This window comes from Peromyscus maniculatus, chromosome 1 (genome assembly GCF_049852395.1).
Source record: "Peromyscus maniculatus bairdii isolate BWxNUB_F1_BW_parent chromosome 1, HU_Pman_BW_mat_3.1, whole genome shotgun sequence".
Taxonomy (NCBI): domain Eukaryota; kingdom Metazoa; phylum Chordata; class Mammalia; order Rodentia; family Cricetidae; genus Peromyscus; species Peromyscus maniculatus.
This window is the reverse complement of record NC_134852.1, coordinates 127776323-127793400: the sequence shown is the minus strand read 5'-3', so window position 1 is coordinate 127793400 and position 17078 is coordinate 127776323. Positions and strand designations below refer to the sequence as shown.

The 17078-nt window shown below is 46.7% G+C and overlaps 1 protein-coding gene across 1 annotated transcript in view; it reads right to left on the bottom strand.

Moving 5' to 3' along the window:
• Xylt1 (xylosyltransferase 1) overlaps positions 1 to 17078 on the bottom strand; it is a 310008-nt gene that overhangs the window by 23161 nt on the left and 269769 nt on the right. The window contains exons 7-9 of the mRNA XM_042280277.2: positions 9808 to 10024; positions 6932 to 7108; positions 1030 to 1292 (exon numbers count right to left, since the gene is read on the bottom strand). Of these exons, the coding sequence (XP_042136211.2) occupies positions 1030 to 1292; positions 6932 to 7108; positions 9808 to 10024 (657 nt within the window). The remainder of the gene's footprint in view (positions 1 to 1029; positions 1293 to 6931; positions 7109 to 9807; positions 10025 to 17078) is intronic.

Here is a 17078-nt window from a genome sequence, read left to right as displayed (position 1 = left end):
ACACACACACACACACACACACACACACACACACAGTGGGCTGCAAAGGTGACTGAGCAGTCAGCAAGGGCTTACAATGCTCTTGTAGAGGACACTGGTTCAGTTCCCAGCATCTAGAGTGGGTAGCTCAGAACAGCCTATAACTCCAACTCCAGGGCACCCAATGCCTTCTTCTGGCCTCCGTGGCTACCCATACTCATATGCACATATCCCTATACCCACACAAAGGCACAAGTACATATTAATACTTCAAAAAAATATGGGGAAATGAGATGAAGAGTGATAGAGGAGCGTACCTGACATTGGTCTCTGGCTTCCACAGTTACATGAATGTGTACACATGTACACACACATAAGCTTCTGACAGGATGGAAATGGATGACCTTAATGACCAGGAAAGGTAAACTATGCAGTGATGGTAGGGATAGTAGATAAAGAGCCACAATGAAACAGCAATGGGAGGTGCTCCTTACGGTTACTATCTTAACCAGAACACTCACTGCTGGCCATTGTGATGGCTTAATAAGGGTCACTAGGGCATCAAAATCTCGTGAAAGCTGCTGAACACCTCAGCATGTAAAATAAGATTAAAATGAGGGTCATAGTACACGCTCAGGAGGTGGCTTGTGAGCACTTTCTTTTCATCTTACATATGAAGAAACTGGGGATCTGAGGAGTTCACACCTTGTCCAAGGTCAGATATAATGGTGCACACCTGTGATCTCAGACGTGGGGGCTGAGGCTGGAGGGTCACAGTGAGTGAGCTTAAGGTCAGCCTGGGTGACACAGTGAGATACTATTTGCAAAAGAGAAAAACCAAGGAAGATAGGCCGATGAGAAGGAAAGAAGGGAGGGAGGGAAAGATGGAGACTATGATTAGGGCTTGTGTTCGGAGAATAAATGTAAGCTAAGAAGCAGAGCATTAGCACAGAGTGGAGGGACTCGCGTAGTGACCAGGGAGAGCAGGGAACAGAGAGGCATGGTGTAGCACCTTGTTCTGCCAGTGACCCAGCTCAGCACCTGGCTCACCTGCAGCTGTTTTCCCCGTCAGTGTGCAGGGACGACTCTGCCCTTCGCAGGCCCAGACGGATGAAGGAGTGGTACAGGGTAAGCGCCACATCGCTGAGGCTGTGGATGCCATCTGGCTCGTCATAGACATTCTCCCAGTAGGAGCGGAGGCCCGGGGTGCCCGCAGGATAGTTCCCATACAGGTAAGAGTCCAGCTGCCCAATGATCTCCTGGTTCACTACGGCTTCAAATTTCCGGGCAAAGAAGGTGGGCCGGGCTGTCTGCTGTGCTCAGGAGAGATACAAGAAAAGTTTATCATCAAACAAGGGGGTGGGGCGGGGGAGGCCATCATCCTGCACCCTTCGAGGAGAGGAAAGACACTTCTGTAAGCTTGCCAGGTTCGAACTCCAGCCCTGGGGCTCCATGACCTTTCAATATTCTCCTCTATAGAAGTGGGACAATGTCAGAACCTGCAAGACACCCAAGCATGGGGGACACTTAGGAATCACCACCCAAATGACCCTGACATGCACTGAATCATGGGTGGTCAGTGCTAGGCTGGCGCTCAGTGTTTTAGTGAAGGTCATAGATGAGCAATTTTACTTGGCTGGGAGAACACCTTAAAATCAGATTATTGGCAATATTTACAAAGTGAAAGATTTGTGGAAACAATTCTGGCTTCTTTTTTTTTTCTTTTTCTTTTCTTTTTATTTTTTTGTTTTTGGTTTTTTGAGACAGGGTTTCTCTGTGTAGCTTTGTGCCTTTCCTGGAACTCACTTGGTAGCCCAGGCTGGCCTCAAACTCACAAAGATCTGCCTGCCTCTGCCTCCCGAGTGCTGGGATTAAAGGCGTGCGCCACCACCGCCCGGCTGTGCGCCACCTTTTTAAACAGCAACTGTTGTGGGAAACCCAGGTCACATTCTGAAGTGGTAGTGGTAGGTAAACAAGAACAGCAGCCCATCCCTTTAGATAAATCATGGACTGTTCTTCCCGTCATTGTCTCCGCCGTGCCTTAGTGTCCCCTGGCATCCCAGCTGACTGGCAGGCTCACCAGGGACACTCTAGGCATGAGATTTCACATGCTCCAGGAGCTGGAGGTATGGCACTCTGCATTTGATAGGCTTTCGAAGTAACTCCAAAGGAAAACCCAGTCATTCACATATGGGACTCCACTTTGTCTATGACTCTTCCTCATTCATTCTAAAATTATCCTCTGTTTCAGTTAACCTTGAGTTTCAGGATCACAGATCTGCTAGATGAACATTTTACAACGAAAATAAAAACTTCCCTTCAACTAGCAGCTGTTTTTCTTAGCACCGATAAGACTGCATACAACCTATCTCAGGGTAATGATTAGCCAGGCCGTGGTCTGAGCAAGGCTTTCACCAGGTAAACCCACAGCCCTTGCCCTTTTCTCCTCCTCAACCACTCTGGTGACTTTCAGAAATGTAAGTAAAATTCCCAACTGATTATAATGTTTTCACATGTAAACTGAGAACTCATGGGAATGGGTCCAGAGGGAGAAGAGGATTTATTCACAGATATACAGCAAATCAGTGGCTGATCCCGGATGAAGAGTTAGGGTTCAAAGTCCGAGACAATATATGCTGACTGAGGGAAAAAGCTCAGTCAGTGAAGTGTTTGCTAGGTAAGCAGGAGGCCTTGAGTTGGGTTTCTGGACCCATGTGAAAACGCTAGCCATGGTGATGTGTGCCTGTAATCCTGGGGCTGGAGAGGTACAGATGGGCGGATCCTCAGGGCTTGTTGGCCAGTCTAGCTTAATTAGGGAATTCTGGGCTCAGTGAGAGACTCTGCTTCATGGACAGTATTGTGAAAATGCTCCCTCTTGGGAGACTTAAATATCTACTCCCTCTTCATAAGACCTCAACGACAAACCAAAGTTCAGTTAAACCAATGATCACCCTGGGGGAACAAATGAGTTTATTAGGCTCTTATAGAACATGGGTGAGAGGTTCTAGGCAGGGGCATGGTTACTCTGAAGCACCTGGAAGGTCTGCACCCAGCAGAGAAGATGGCTCCCTAGCTGCACAGATGGATTCTCTTCATGTTAAACTTCTCCAGCCTACATCCTCTATCCTTTCCCTGAGAACCCCGGGGCCATATGCAATTAGGACAGAACAGCTAGCTAGATACTCAGGTGAGAGTTAAATGATCCTGTTGACTGCTTATATGTAGGAATGTCCACAGGCCACAGGCCACCCTCCTATGTAGGAATGTCCACAGGCCACAGGCCACCCTCCTATGCAGGAATGTCCACAGTCAATAGGCTACATCATGATGGACTTTTGCAAATAGGCACAGCTGGTCTCTTGAAGATGGGAGTTGTTTTGCCTAGAGGACTGAGTTCTATAACAGCGTCTGGAGAAATGATGCCTAAAGTTGGTCTCTGCACACATAGACACATAAACACAAACACACACACACACACACACACACACACACACACACACACACGCACACTCATGCACTCATATGTGCACATAAAGAAATAAAACACAAAGCACCTGCCATCTGCAAGTGTTACACTATTACTTAGGCAGAGCTTCACAAACTTCTTCGGCAGAAGGCAAAGATGTAGATATGTAAAGCACTGAAACTTCTCAACTTTGAGGCATGGAAACACCCAGAGACAAAATGGTAAGTGAGCAGTGGGGGTATCTGCATTCCAACAGAACTTTATTATAAGAGTAGGCGAGGCTGACTCTGGCCAGGGAGTTGTAGTGTGCTGACCCATGGCCCAGGACTGTACAAAGAGCTAACACACAGCCCTGTCCCTTGAGGAGTTTACTCTGGCCAACTGTTGCTGTGAGTTGAGCATGGTGTGCCCTTCAGAGGACTATCGGCTGCAATAATGATACTGATAACTCTGGGGACATTGTACGGAGGGCATCACAAGTTCGTCACCTAAGTCTCTGACAAGTCGGCCAGGCAGGGTCATAACTTCCATTCTACAGATGAGGAACCGATACTCAGGAAATGCTCACAGCTCCAACACTTGCACCACATCCCACAGCTCCAAACCCTGAGCTTTTTTGTCACATCTCTCTACGATGAACTGGTGAGTGAGCAGGAAGTCCCTAAGAAAGAAACACCCCGGGCTTGGTGCTGAGCATCTCATCACCTTCACTTCCTGGGCCCTGGGATCTCTGTTTTGGAGAGGGGTTGGACAGCACTAGGAACTCAACCCACTTGAGTTCACGCCCCCTGCTATGTCCTAAGTGTCCATGTCTTTAGGCGTATCTCCCAACTGCCTCAACCTCAATTTCCCTGTCTTTAAAGTGGGTACAGAGGCATGAGTTACTAGCACATGTTTTCATAGGCCAGAAAAGGGTGCTGGATTCCCTGAAGCTGGAGTTACAGGCAGATGTGAGCCATCTGACATGGTGCTGGGAACTCAACTTGGGTCCTCTAGAAGAGCAGGATGACTCTTAATCAATGAGCCACCTCTCTAGCCCCAAGGGTATGAGTCTATTTTTATCATTCTCTTCCTCAGAGTTCCTTGGAAAAGAACTGTCTGCTTCTAAGAGACAGCAGAGAGTCTAGATATTGAAGGATAGCCTTGTCTTTACTTATTGCAAAAGAAAGAGCTGTGTGCACATACCTCACTCTTTAAGTTAGCCTGGTTCATTGGAGACCATGATGTCCCCAGGAAGTTGTGACTGTCTTACAGATGCCACCACCAGGAACAGTCTGAGGTAGCAACACTCCTAAGAGTCAGCATACTAAGGCTCTGGGCTACTATCTTTAAATGCTGAAGGTCTGCAGCAAAGGCTGGGATCACCCTAGACAAAGGCATGGCCACTTTTCTTCTTTTGGACAGGTAAGGCATTGCCCCTGCAGCCTTCTTGCTTTGCACAGACAGTGAGTGGAGAGTCCCAAGTCACCCAAGTTTATGCTTAAGTTAACATTAGTCTGCGGGATCCTGGTAGCTTTCAGTGCATCACATAAGCAGTGAAAGATGGTCAGTCGGGATGTTGGGAAATAATAAATAACAACAGGAAAATGGCTGCTTTTTCTGTGTCCACAGAGGTACAGAACTAGTGGGTACTAACATTCCTACCTATCCTTAGCCCTACCAAATTCATTAGCTGCATAGCCACAAAAAAGAATTTTAATTCCTCTTTGCTTCAGTATGGCCACCTACAAAGCAGATGACCTCCATCCCAGCAAAGCCAATGCCCAAAGGGGGTCTGGCACACAGCTGATAAAGAGTAGATCCAACATGAAAGTATCCTAATCACATGGTGGCCTTCTACATGGTCTCTGTTTGGTCTTGACTTGTAGCTGTGCAAAAGGCTGAGGTTCTGCATCCTGGACAAGCCTCCTGGTGATGGCGATGCTACATATCTGTAGCTATGCTCCAAGGGACCAGGTCAAGAGACCTGAAGCTGCACAAAGGCAATTTTGATTATGCATTACCACATCAAGGATGTCTCCTGGTGTCATCAGCTTGTGCTGCTGTACCTGCCATCCTTCTGCAAAGCAGAATGTCATCTCCATGTGACAACTATAGGGACCCCACCTGATCTGTTTCAGCATTTTCTAGGGTTTTTTTTTTTGTTGTTGTTGTTTTTGTTCCACTAGAAAGAGAAGAGGAAGAAACCCAGAGCTCACAACTCCCAGGCATCACACTGTCCTGGGGGAGGAAATAGAGTGAGAAGAAAGTCCATCTAGAGTAGGACTGGGAGGCCAAGGCTCTCTACTGGCTTGTGGCAAGCAGGTGAACATTTCCTACCCTGCTACCTCCACACTGATCAGGACTGTACAGTGAAAGGTTATGCAGAGACAGCTGTACAAGTAATGATGTTTCCACCTCTAGTTATTCCTTCAAGTTTACAGAACATGGTAGTCTCCCAACCTGGATACTCCTCAGGTTTTTCCAAAGTGCAATACAATAATATTCTAGCCTTTGCTGGAGACTAGTGGTTCTCACCAAGGAGAAAGTTTGAACATAGGGCATATTTTTGGACATTGTTGGACATCTTCGGTCATGACAGTTGAAGATGCAGCTGCACCTGTGGGTGGAGACCACAGAGGATGGTCCCTAATAACACATTGACCCAGTCACAATGCCAGGAGTGCTGGGGTGAAAAATCCGCCTTCAATATAGTCAAGCATATACCCAGAAAAAATTGTTTTAATAAATATTACCGGGGATTGGGACTGAGAGGCAATATAGAGAAGATGATGGGAATGACCTTGGAAATTGATGCTTGGGTTACATCATCTCTTATTGTATGTATTCATCCATGATTCAGTCAGTCAGTCTGTCTGTCTTTGTAGTGTAGTGTTTGTCTGTGTATGTGTGTCTGCAGGTGCAAACATCTGTGCATGTGTGTATAGAGCTTGGAAGAGGATGTTGAGTATCCCCCACCCCCAGGGCTCTCTGCCTTGAGACGGTATTTCACTGACCCTGGAGCTTACCATTTTCAGCTAGCCTGCTGCCCACTCTACCTCATGGATTTTCCTCTCTCCCATTCCTCAGCACCAGGGTTAAAGACACAGCCACTCCAGGCTTCTACTGTGGGTGCTGTGGATCCAAACTCAGGTCCTCATGTTTGTGTAGCACTTACTCTTTCTCGAATGGCTGTTTCTCTAGCCTGGAATGTGTGATCATGAACAGGGTTTCCAAACATTTGCACCTCAGTTTATCTCTAAGATGGAAGGGTCATAAGAGCAGCAACACACACACACACACACACACACACACACACACACACACACACACACACGTCAGGGCTATTGGGAGGTTCATGAGTCAATCTGGGGAGGCTAGTTTAGCCACTTGGCATGGGACACATGCTTGCTAACTGCTGGGCAGTGAGGATAAGATGGCTCATCGGTCTGGCCTTAAAGGCTTGCAGTGGCTTCCTTGGAATGTGGGGGGGGCAGGTGGGCTCACCTGGAAGCGATGGAAGTCCTGAGGCTTGAAGTCGTTGGGGGAACAGCCACACCAGTCCACGATGTGTTTGTACTGGCACTTGCAGCCCAGCTTGCGGTTCCAGTTGGTGATGCGCAGGTTGTTGTCCACCATGGTGTCGCAGTGCGGGCTGTTCTCCAGGACTGTGTGGAAAAAGGACTGCAGAGGAGAGAAGGGTGCAGCCTGAGAACCCAGGAACATACAATCAAGTGTGTTGGATTGGCATGTTTTCCCCGAGGACCATGGCACACAACATCAGCTGCCAGGCCTGTCCATCTCAGAGTGCAGATGTCTGTTTAGACTTCACGGGATAAATCTACTTACAGGTCTATTGCCTTGAACATTCCTTCCCTAGTGCCTAAAATCCAATATGAAGATATCTGCCCCTTACCACTCAGGACATCTGCTGTCTGTTTAACAGATAGGAATCGTTTCTCAAGATGCATTAACAAATGGGGACCAGCAGCAAACAGGGCGGACAGCTTCCCAGGAAACTACAGGCTGCAAGGGCTCTTGCTTGCAAAGAGCCAGACTGGGAATCTATAGGTTTCAGGTCTGCAATAGATTGGTAACCATGTCCAGTGAACTTGGATTTCAGCTCTGGATGAGGAAGGCCAGACTCTTGGGTCCACCCATACACTGACTACATTGAAGGGAAGGGCAGGGCTGCTCGCTGTCCATCACTCTCACTACAACACAAGGAAAGGTGGGTGGGAGAGATGCTGCTATTGGTAGTGCTGGACCAGGAGCCACTGCACTAGGACAATGTGGCTAGAACAGAGTGCTTGCTGTCCAAGGTCCTTAATCAGGGTGTTGCTAGACGGGGTATTGGGGGTTGTTTTCTGTCCGCGGTGCTGAAGGAGCCCACACAGTGTGGCCATAACACAAGTAAAAGTGGGCTGCATGCTTTCTATGCTAATGAACCAGGGCCCATAGTCCTCTCCTAATTCTAGGACTCTTGGCCAGTTCTTTCAAGGACTCTGAGGAAGAGGTAATGCTGGGAGGAAAAGAGAGACAGAGAGGAGACATAATGTTTGGTTGAGACACTGAGATACTGAAAGAGAAGGGAAAGGGAGATTTCTATTTCAGCACTATTTTATAACAAGCTCTGCCAACTGGAGAATATGCTTCCTCTGGACCCTGGTTCCCAGGGGAAGCTGTTGGTGGATATGTGTCTGACTGCTGCAAATTTATGGACACAGCCTTTGGATTTTTTTTTCTAAGCCCTGGAGCTGTCTAGGAAAGAACAAGCAGGCAGACACAGCACAATGGAGGGAGGGGGTCTGACAGAGACCCCAGGGACATGTTTTAGTGCTGAGGCAGGGGTGGGGAAGAGAGTGCACTCAGAGTTGTGGGCACCAATGGTGTCATTGGCATACTGCTGAGAACAACCGAACTCCCAGAGAATCTCTTCTAAATGGGCGGAGGCGCAAAATGAAGCTCCACCTGCCACTCAGCTCCACTCACTTGTCTTCCTGTGATGCTAATGACATTGGCAGGGGACCTGGATTTAAACTTGAATTGTCTACAAGCCCACAGAGGCACCTCTCTTCCATCAAGCAGTGGGGAAAAGTACCCAATTACCAATTGCCCTGTGTCCTTTATAACGATGCAGAAATTCCCTGCAAGATAATGGATGAGGAGGTTATCAGAATGGAGAGAAAAGGTGATTTTCGCTGAAACAGGATTAAAAGCTGATGACTTAACATGTGCACAGAATAGTAAAACCTGGCTCAGAGAGGCTGAGGTTCTCCTCACACTGAGGCGTGTAGACAGCCAGTCCTCCTGGGAGCTGGACCCTGACCTGATAATACATGGGAACCATCCATGGAGATGCATGGTTTGTTCCAGACTGTGTGATCTGAGCTTGTGGCCCAACAGGGGGGAAGCAGAGAACCACACATGGGCAATGCCACAGGCTCCATGGAAACAGAACACGCACTGGGGTTTTCCTGAGGTTAGAAGTCAGGATAAAACTGCCTGGAGGTCAGTGAGATGAAGCTAGATGCTCCCGTCTCAGATCTGATAAGGCAGCTTCCAGCATGTGATGGGCAACATATCAGGATGTGCCTGGCTGTTTTAGAATGGTCTTGAGCCTTGTGCCATGGGGACTGCACCTGGATGCTACAAAAGATTCAGGGGCTTGTTCAGTGCGCTCCACAGGAAGGGCTGGGCCCTGAACATTTGGCTGTGATGGCCGACAATGAAGAGGCCAGTGAAAGAGATCCTGTTTAGTTTCCCCAGGGCAATTTTGGATCAAGAGTGTGCGCATGTGTGCGCACACATGTGTGTACAATGAAGACAGCACTATCAGGGAGTGACAGGAATGACAGAACTGTATTCAAATGAGAAAAGGGATTACTGGTGCTGAAAACGGTTATTACTTTACTGCATGATTGATGACTGGAGGATGTATTAAAAGTTGATGTGGCTGTGTCCTGGAACTGTTAGCATGCACTACACAATTGCAAAGAGTGTTGTCAACAATCAGAGGGTTTGCAATTTTAATTTGTTTTTTTTTCTGCAAAATAGCAATAACATCTTTTTTTAGAAAATTCTGAATATTGGATTTTTTTCTGTTACAAGTGGGGGCTGAGTGCCTTGACTAGGGCTGCTTTCTGTACTTTGCACGGAGAGACCATGCAGGCTGTTGGTAGCATCCCTGACACTGTGTGTGCACCATAGTTCTTGCTATAAGGTCAGGCCTGCTGGGATCAATGTGGTTCTCCAGCCTCGTCTGGTGATTTACAGGATAGTCCCGTGGAGCCAGGCTCACACTGCCAAACATTCACTCTCTGCTAAGGCTACACATAGCCCCTGTCCCTGTCCCCTGACCCGGGATCTTTCCTGGTACTCACCTCAGCAGGAAGGAGGGTGTAAGAGTAAAACTGCTTCATCTTTGTCACCAGGTCATCTGTGGAGAATGCCACATATTCCACAAACTTCCGGTTAAGCAGGAACCAATCAGAGCCCCCGTCCACAGCAATGCCCTCTGGGATCCGCCGATCCCCTAGGCGCCACATGTGTGCATCACACTCCAGGAAAAGACGGTCCAGGCCCTGTTTCCGAATGAATCTGGGCAAAACAAGTTGACCTTGAGTACCTGGGTAAGAGAGGCCTTCCCAGAGCCCAAAGACACCATCGTGATAATCAGGGCATTTATTGAGTATTTTCTGTGTGCTTGTGGGAGCCAGGATTTCGTGATGAGCCCACTGCTCATTCCTCTGGAGTGAGGGAGGGCACAACACCTATGGGGCAGGAATTACCATTGCCCTATTGGATGGAAGAACCACTGGATCCCAGAGAATCTAGTGTAGCCACCCAGAAGCTCACACAGATATGAGCAAATTCAGTCTCACCTTAACTTTTCTAGAAATCTCTCCCAACAGCCTTTTAGTGGCTGCTATGACAGTGTGATGAATGCAGCTCATGGGCCCTCATCTTAGGACAGTGCCATGAAATTCCTTTCCATGCTCACTCACTCACACTCACATGCACACTCTCACATGTACACTCACACTGACATAACTCAGTTGGTAGAAATGCCTACATAGATAGCATTCATGAAGCTATGGTTCAGTCTCCAGTATCATTTGAATCTGCCTGGCATGATGACATCATCCCAGCACTCAGGGGGTAGAGGCAGGAGGAACATAAATTTAAGGTCGTCTTTTGCTATGTGCTGAGCTCTGAGGCCAGCTTGGGGTTGATACACACATACACACACAAACGCACACACACATGCACATGCATCACATTTAGATTCCAGCATGAGTGCATGTTTGGAACCTTCTGGGTTTCAAGCTCCACATGGATACTAAGCTTGTTAGAGTGAAAATCCTTCCTTCTTGATCCCCACAAGCACCTAGAACCATGTTTAGCATGTGATAGGTGTTCAATAAAGGCTTGTTGTGAAGAAACTGAAAGTTCAGGAAGAAAGCTTGCTCATAGTTCTGCTATAAACACCACAACAAAACCATGACGTTAGTATTAATGCATATTGTTCTTTTTTCAGCACTAAAGTTCAAACCCAGGGCCTGAGCATGCTTGGCAGGTACTCAACCAGCAAGCTGCAGTCCCTGTTCATACCTGTTTCTCAATTCACACATTATACATGGGTTTAATAAAATATTTTGAAAAAATAACAAATTATGATCTTTTGGGTATTTCATTAGCACATTAAATGACAAGATGTGGTGGCATCCTGGCACATCTAATAAGTACTTTTGTGGAAGTGGTGGGCATAAATTATGCTTTGAGGCATCTACACAAACTATAATGTGATATGAGAGCTTGTAATTCCAGTCCGTGCCTAATTCAGTGACCACTGGTATTGCCATGGCTTGATACTTACATGATCTGAGGTTGCATTTGTTGGAAAAAAGTGAAAGGTCCATCTGAACTCTTCCCATGCAAATATAAAATTGATGTCCCTGTCTTTCGCAGTAGAAAAATCTCTCTCTCTCTCTCTCATCTCCTTTAGGACTATGCAAGTCAGATGGGGCAGAAGTAGCATTTCTTCTCTGTCTCTGTTTCTGTGTCTCTGTCTTTTTCTCTGTCTGTCTGTCTGTCTGTCTGTCTGTCTCTCTCTGCAGCTAGGAAATTCAAAGCTCCTTACAGGAGATCTAAGGAAGTGGGTGTGTTAGGAGTGTAGGCAGAACTATAAGCAGGCTTTCTTCTTGAACTTTCAGTTCACTCACAACCAGCCTTTGTTGAACACCTACTGTGTGTTAGGCACAGTTCTAGTTGCTCATGGGAGTCAAGCAGAAGGAAAGATGAAATCCTTGCTCTGATTAAACTAGGTGTCCATGGGGAGTCTACAGTCCAGAAAGTTCCCACTCCAGGGATCCTTCTTCCCTTCTGCTGTTCCAGCCTTCTGAGTCATGCACTGGTTCAGGAATCTGAATCTCTGAAGCTCTGATTAGCAGCCCTCTGTGTGAATCTTCTCCTGTCACCCCCAGAACAGCCCTGCTCCATGCTAGGCTGGCCTCACCCCTGCAGCAGTCCTATTCCATGCTAGGCTGGCCTCACCCCTCCAACAGTTCTGCTCCATGTGAGGGTGGCCTCACCCCTGTAGCAGTCCTGCTTCATGTTAGGCTGGCCTCACCCCTGCAGCAGTCCTGCTGCATGCTAGGCTGGCCTCACCCCTCCAACAGTTCTGCTCCATGCCAGGCTGGCCTCACCCCTGCAACAGTTCTGCTCCATGACAGGCTGGCCTCACCCCTGCAACAGTTCTGCTCCATGCCAGGCTGGCCTCACCCCTGCAACAGTTCTGCTCCATGCCAGGCTGACTCACCCCTGCAGCAGTCCTGCTCAATGCTAGGCTGGCCTCACCCCTGCAACAGTTCTGTTCCATGCAAGGCTGGCCTCACCCCTGCAGCAGTCCTGCTCCATGTGAGGGTGGCCTCACCCCTGCAATATCCTGCTCCATGCTAGGCTGGCCACTTTCCCAAAGACACACAGAAGACTCATATTGACAGAATCCACCAGAACACCCAGATATCCAGAAGACCTGGGTGTCCAGTATCCCTGGTTTTATTCTTTTCCTGGTGAGTTCATTCATAAAGTCTCCTTCTTCTTGGGAAGTTCAGTGGGAGCTGTTCATTATAAACATGCTACCACTTCCATAGAAACAAAACTGGAGTGAGACAGGATTCCTTGGGCTTTGAAATATCAACTCCTGTCTTGACTCTGGCTACTAATCATCATACAATGCTGTCCAGGGGCTGCACAGGACCATGATAAATAGATAACTTATGTGAAAATTCATATGGAAATCATACTAGCAGAGAGAGAAAGTGAAAAAGAACCTGTCGGTGAGGGGCCTAACAAATCCCTCCTTTTGTGGAGCTGCATTAAAACCCCACATTCCATCATGGGCTAGAAGCATCTTCTTGTAATTTTAATGTGATGTCCCAGGTTATAACACTCAAATGCAATATTCATGTATGAGTCATTTCCAAAATGAAATGTTCATGACTTTGGGGAAGTGGGTTCCACGTTTACTACTTTTCCAAACAGGATAGGCTGCAAATATGTGCTTTGGTTAAGTATGAGTAAATAAAGACAGCCCATTCCTGAGAAAAGTTTCTCACACCACAGGAACTACTGAGGACTTTGTTTTGTCTTAGAAGAAGATGGAAGCAGCCCAGAGTCTGGTTATCAACCAGGAGAGCAGAGTCAACTTTTTGAGCCAATATTTATTTTTTAAATTTTCATTTACTCTGTTCTGTGCATTCACCATGACAAAACATAAAAGGTGACACTCGAGGACAAGGTAAGTCTAAAGACACCCTCTTTTTATTGCTCCTGGTTCTCTTCCATGAGGGCTGAGCACTAGTTTGCATCTATGGAACTAACAATATGCAGAAGGGGATCAAGGATGTCCTCTCCATCCTCTCAGTTTTATTTCTCATTGCCATGGTTACCTTGGGGCATCTGGGCAACAGGTGGCGCCAAAGCAACACAGGCACTATGAACACCCAGGTACTGATCCTAGTTCAGCATGACTCCATGAATCCACAAGAGGAGTTCTAACAGCCTTCTGTATCAGATGCCCCTGCAGGGGCCTTGCAAAGCATTTAGCAAGTACTAGTTACCCAAGCAATGAATGGGGGCAACATCAATCAATTCTTCCAAATGGTGACACCCCTTTCCTATCCCTAGCATCTTGACTTCTTTTCTTGTTTTATTGTTATCCACTGCATCTTCTTTCTCATGTGCAAGGTTCTTATTTAGTTTGTCATCTGTTTCTGCTCATGAGGTGTAAGTGTTGAGATGGCAGAGATGTTTGTCTCCTGGTTCTCTCCCATATCCCTAGAATAATGCCTTCTATATGCCAGGTACTCAGTAAATGATTACTCAAGGGATGAATGAACAACAGAAAAGGCAGGAGCCATAACCATTAGACAATCAGGAAGTCACAGAAATGACACAACTAGGTACCCACCCAGTTCCTCTAACACATCTGACATGCAACAGAGGTGTTAGAGGAACAGACTCTCTGAAAGGCTGAGTAATTTCAGCCAGCCTTGGTCACCCCAGCACTTGGGAAAGTGAGGCAGGAGGCTTGCCTTGAACTTGAGGGCAGCTTGGGCTATATAGTGAGTACCAGGCCAGCTGGAGCTACACAGCAATAACTTGCCTCAAACAAAACAAAAACAAGACAGGTTAAGTAACTTCTCCAAAGTCACAGAGCTAGGGGTCTTGAGCTTTTCTCCAAGGCAAGCTCTCAAGATTTCTGCCATTCTTCACTGCTTCAGTTCACCAGGGCCCCTCCCAAAGGGGTAGAAATGAAGGCCCTGAGCATTTCCACTGTCTCACTGGGGCCCCCAGAAAACCTTCAGACTTACACCTTCAGAGTAGCCTTCTTGAATTTCATATGGAGGCACTTGCATTCAGTTTTACTTCCTGGGTTTTGAGAAATGCATGACTTGCCTTTCAAAGTTTATTTTTACTTATAATATAGGACCAAGTCTTAGCTAAATAGGCTCCATTAGGAATCAAGGGACCAAATTCTAACAGCTGAGAAGGAACCTAAGTCACATAGAAGGTCTTGATTAAGTCACAGGGGTCCAGCTGCCCCAGGGGAGAAGAGGTCAGTGAAGAAGGGCTCCACAGTATCATCAGGAGCTAAAGTAGTTTCTCCATTCTGTTCATTCCCTGGCTGCCATCTTGGCATAACCACAAAGTGTGGGGCTATCTCAGGACTTTCTTGTGAGTTCTAAAAGGATGGAGGCTGTCTCTTAGGGTCCTCAGTGTGTTCAAAGAAGCCTTAGCAGTTCACTAAGATAACTAATTCTACAGCTGAGCAAAACAAACAAAGAGAAAAGCAGCTGAGACCCAGAGAAGATGAATGATGTACCAGAGTCACATTCCTGGATAAACCAATCTACTTTATGTTCTCCATGGCCAGCACCCTGTCATGGAACCCCTTTAGAAAAACGCAAACCAGGCATTTTACTTAAAACATAAGGCCCAGGGTTGAGCTATGGTTTAGTTGGTAAAGTGCTTGTGTAAAAAAAAAAAAGAGAGAACCCATTTTTCTCCAGAACCCATGTAAAAAGCCAAGTGTGGTAGTGCACACTTGTAACTCTAGTGCTCAAAGGCAGAGGCAGGATCCCTTGGCTCTATGGATGCCAGCCCAGCCTAATCAGTGAACTCCAGGCCAATGAAGTGCTACATCAGAAAACAAGGTAGATGATTCTTGAAATACCAAAGGCTGACCTCTGGCCTCCACATGAACACACACACACACACACACACACACACACACACACACACACACACCCCTGCATATCCACACATATATCTTCACACATACAAATAAGCAAATAAATAAAAACAGAACAAATAAAGCCACAGAACAAAGCATGACAGACCACAAGCTCTGCAATCATTCAATCATCTGACATGCTCACACATTACAGCCATATGATGTAGGGGGGCGATGAAGCCAGGCTCCTTGGTCTAAGGTCTATATCTGGAACTAACCCCACACTTCCTTAATCATGTGCTGCTTCAATATCTCAGGTGTAAAAGGGTCACTGAAGCAATGCCTACCCCTAAGAGTTAGGCTTAAAAAAGATAGTGTGGGGGAGGGCTTAATGCAGTGCTGGACATATAGTCAGCATTCCATAAGACATTTTTGGTGTTGAAGTTTTCCTTCATCCAAATAGGTCTTTTCAATGTTTATCTTTTTTATTATTTTCTGGGATTTAGTAAAAAGGCATGCAGTGTATGTCAGGAGCTGAAAAGAAACCCCCATTCTGGAAAGGGATGGTGCTTCAGCACCAAGGATAGCGCCCAGAATCCCCACTTGGAACCCCAGTTTGTGAAGTTATTTCATTTCAATGGTTGTGATGGTGGAGTTGATAGGTGTCATACTCATCCTTCTAATTGTGCCCAAGGTTTACCAATACAAACCCTTCTGCTATCGTAAGTCAGGAGTTAGCACTAGGTTCTGATCCGGGCAGACTCCAGCAGACACTGGTACAGGGAACTAAAGGGCTTGGGACAGTCACGATTTTATCAGCCCTAGAGAGCATTTTTGATATCTTCCAGACCCGATCTCTGTACTGAGACTAGGATTGAGAACACCATCTCTGCCTTTTCCTCCGATCTAAAGGCAGAGAACAAAGTAGGTAGTGAGAGCTAACATTTGCTGAGTACACACTACATTCTAGGCCTGATCCATGTACTCAGTATGTACTCTCATGAAGTCTTTTCTAGGAGAGAGGCAGATAGACTGGGTGAAGGAGAACAAGCGTACACATGGCTGGTTAGTGGCAAGGATGAGAAGTCAACCTTAACTGTCATCCTCTGGATTCCATACCCTAAGCCACGAGATCATAACACCACTTTAATAAACAAGTAGAGAGAAAAATGCAATTCACAAATATGCAATTTTACTTTATGTGTTTGTTGTGCAAGGAAAATCAAGGGCAAGTGCAAAAAGCTGCTAAGGAATCTTAACTGGTGAAGATGGCCAGAGATAGCTGCCCCTCTACACTGTGCAGGGAAAACCAACTTGGCTTGCTACTCAAAGAGAGAAGAGAAAGATGCCCAAGAGGAAATGCAGAACCAATGGCTTGAATTCTGAGACCTACAGATTCAAGAACTCTGTGTTAGTCCAGGCTTCAAGGCCAGGAATCTGCTTGTCCCTCCTAGAAGCCAAAGGCTCACTGAAGGCCTTGAGTTTTATATAGTCTATATACTATTTGTTTGCGTATAGATGCAAAACGGTGTGTGTGTGTGTGTGTGTGTGTGTGCGCGTGCGCGCGCGCGCATATGCATGCAGTCCATACTTGATGTCTGGGATCTTCTTTGACCTTATTTTTGAACAGGGTTTTCACTAAACTTGAAGCTTACTGACTTGAAGACTGTATGGCTGATGAGCACAAGGATCCTCTTGTCCCCATGCTCCCCTCCCCCAGCACTGTCATGGCCAGTGGAGGCTACTTCACTTAGATTTTTTACACAGGTGCTGGGGATCCAAATTCAGGCCCTCATGCTTCTCCTCATGCTTCTGTGGCAAATACTTCACTTAACGATTAGGAGGCCTCTTTCCACCCCCTTCATGTATTTTTAAAAACAGTGTGTCTGCTGCTTTCTGTTTTCATTATCAGAG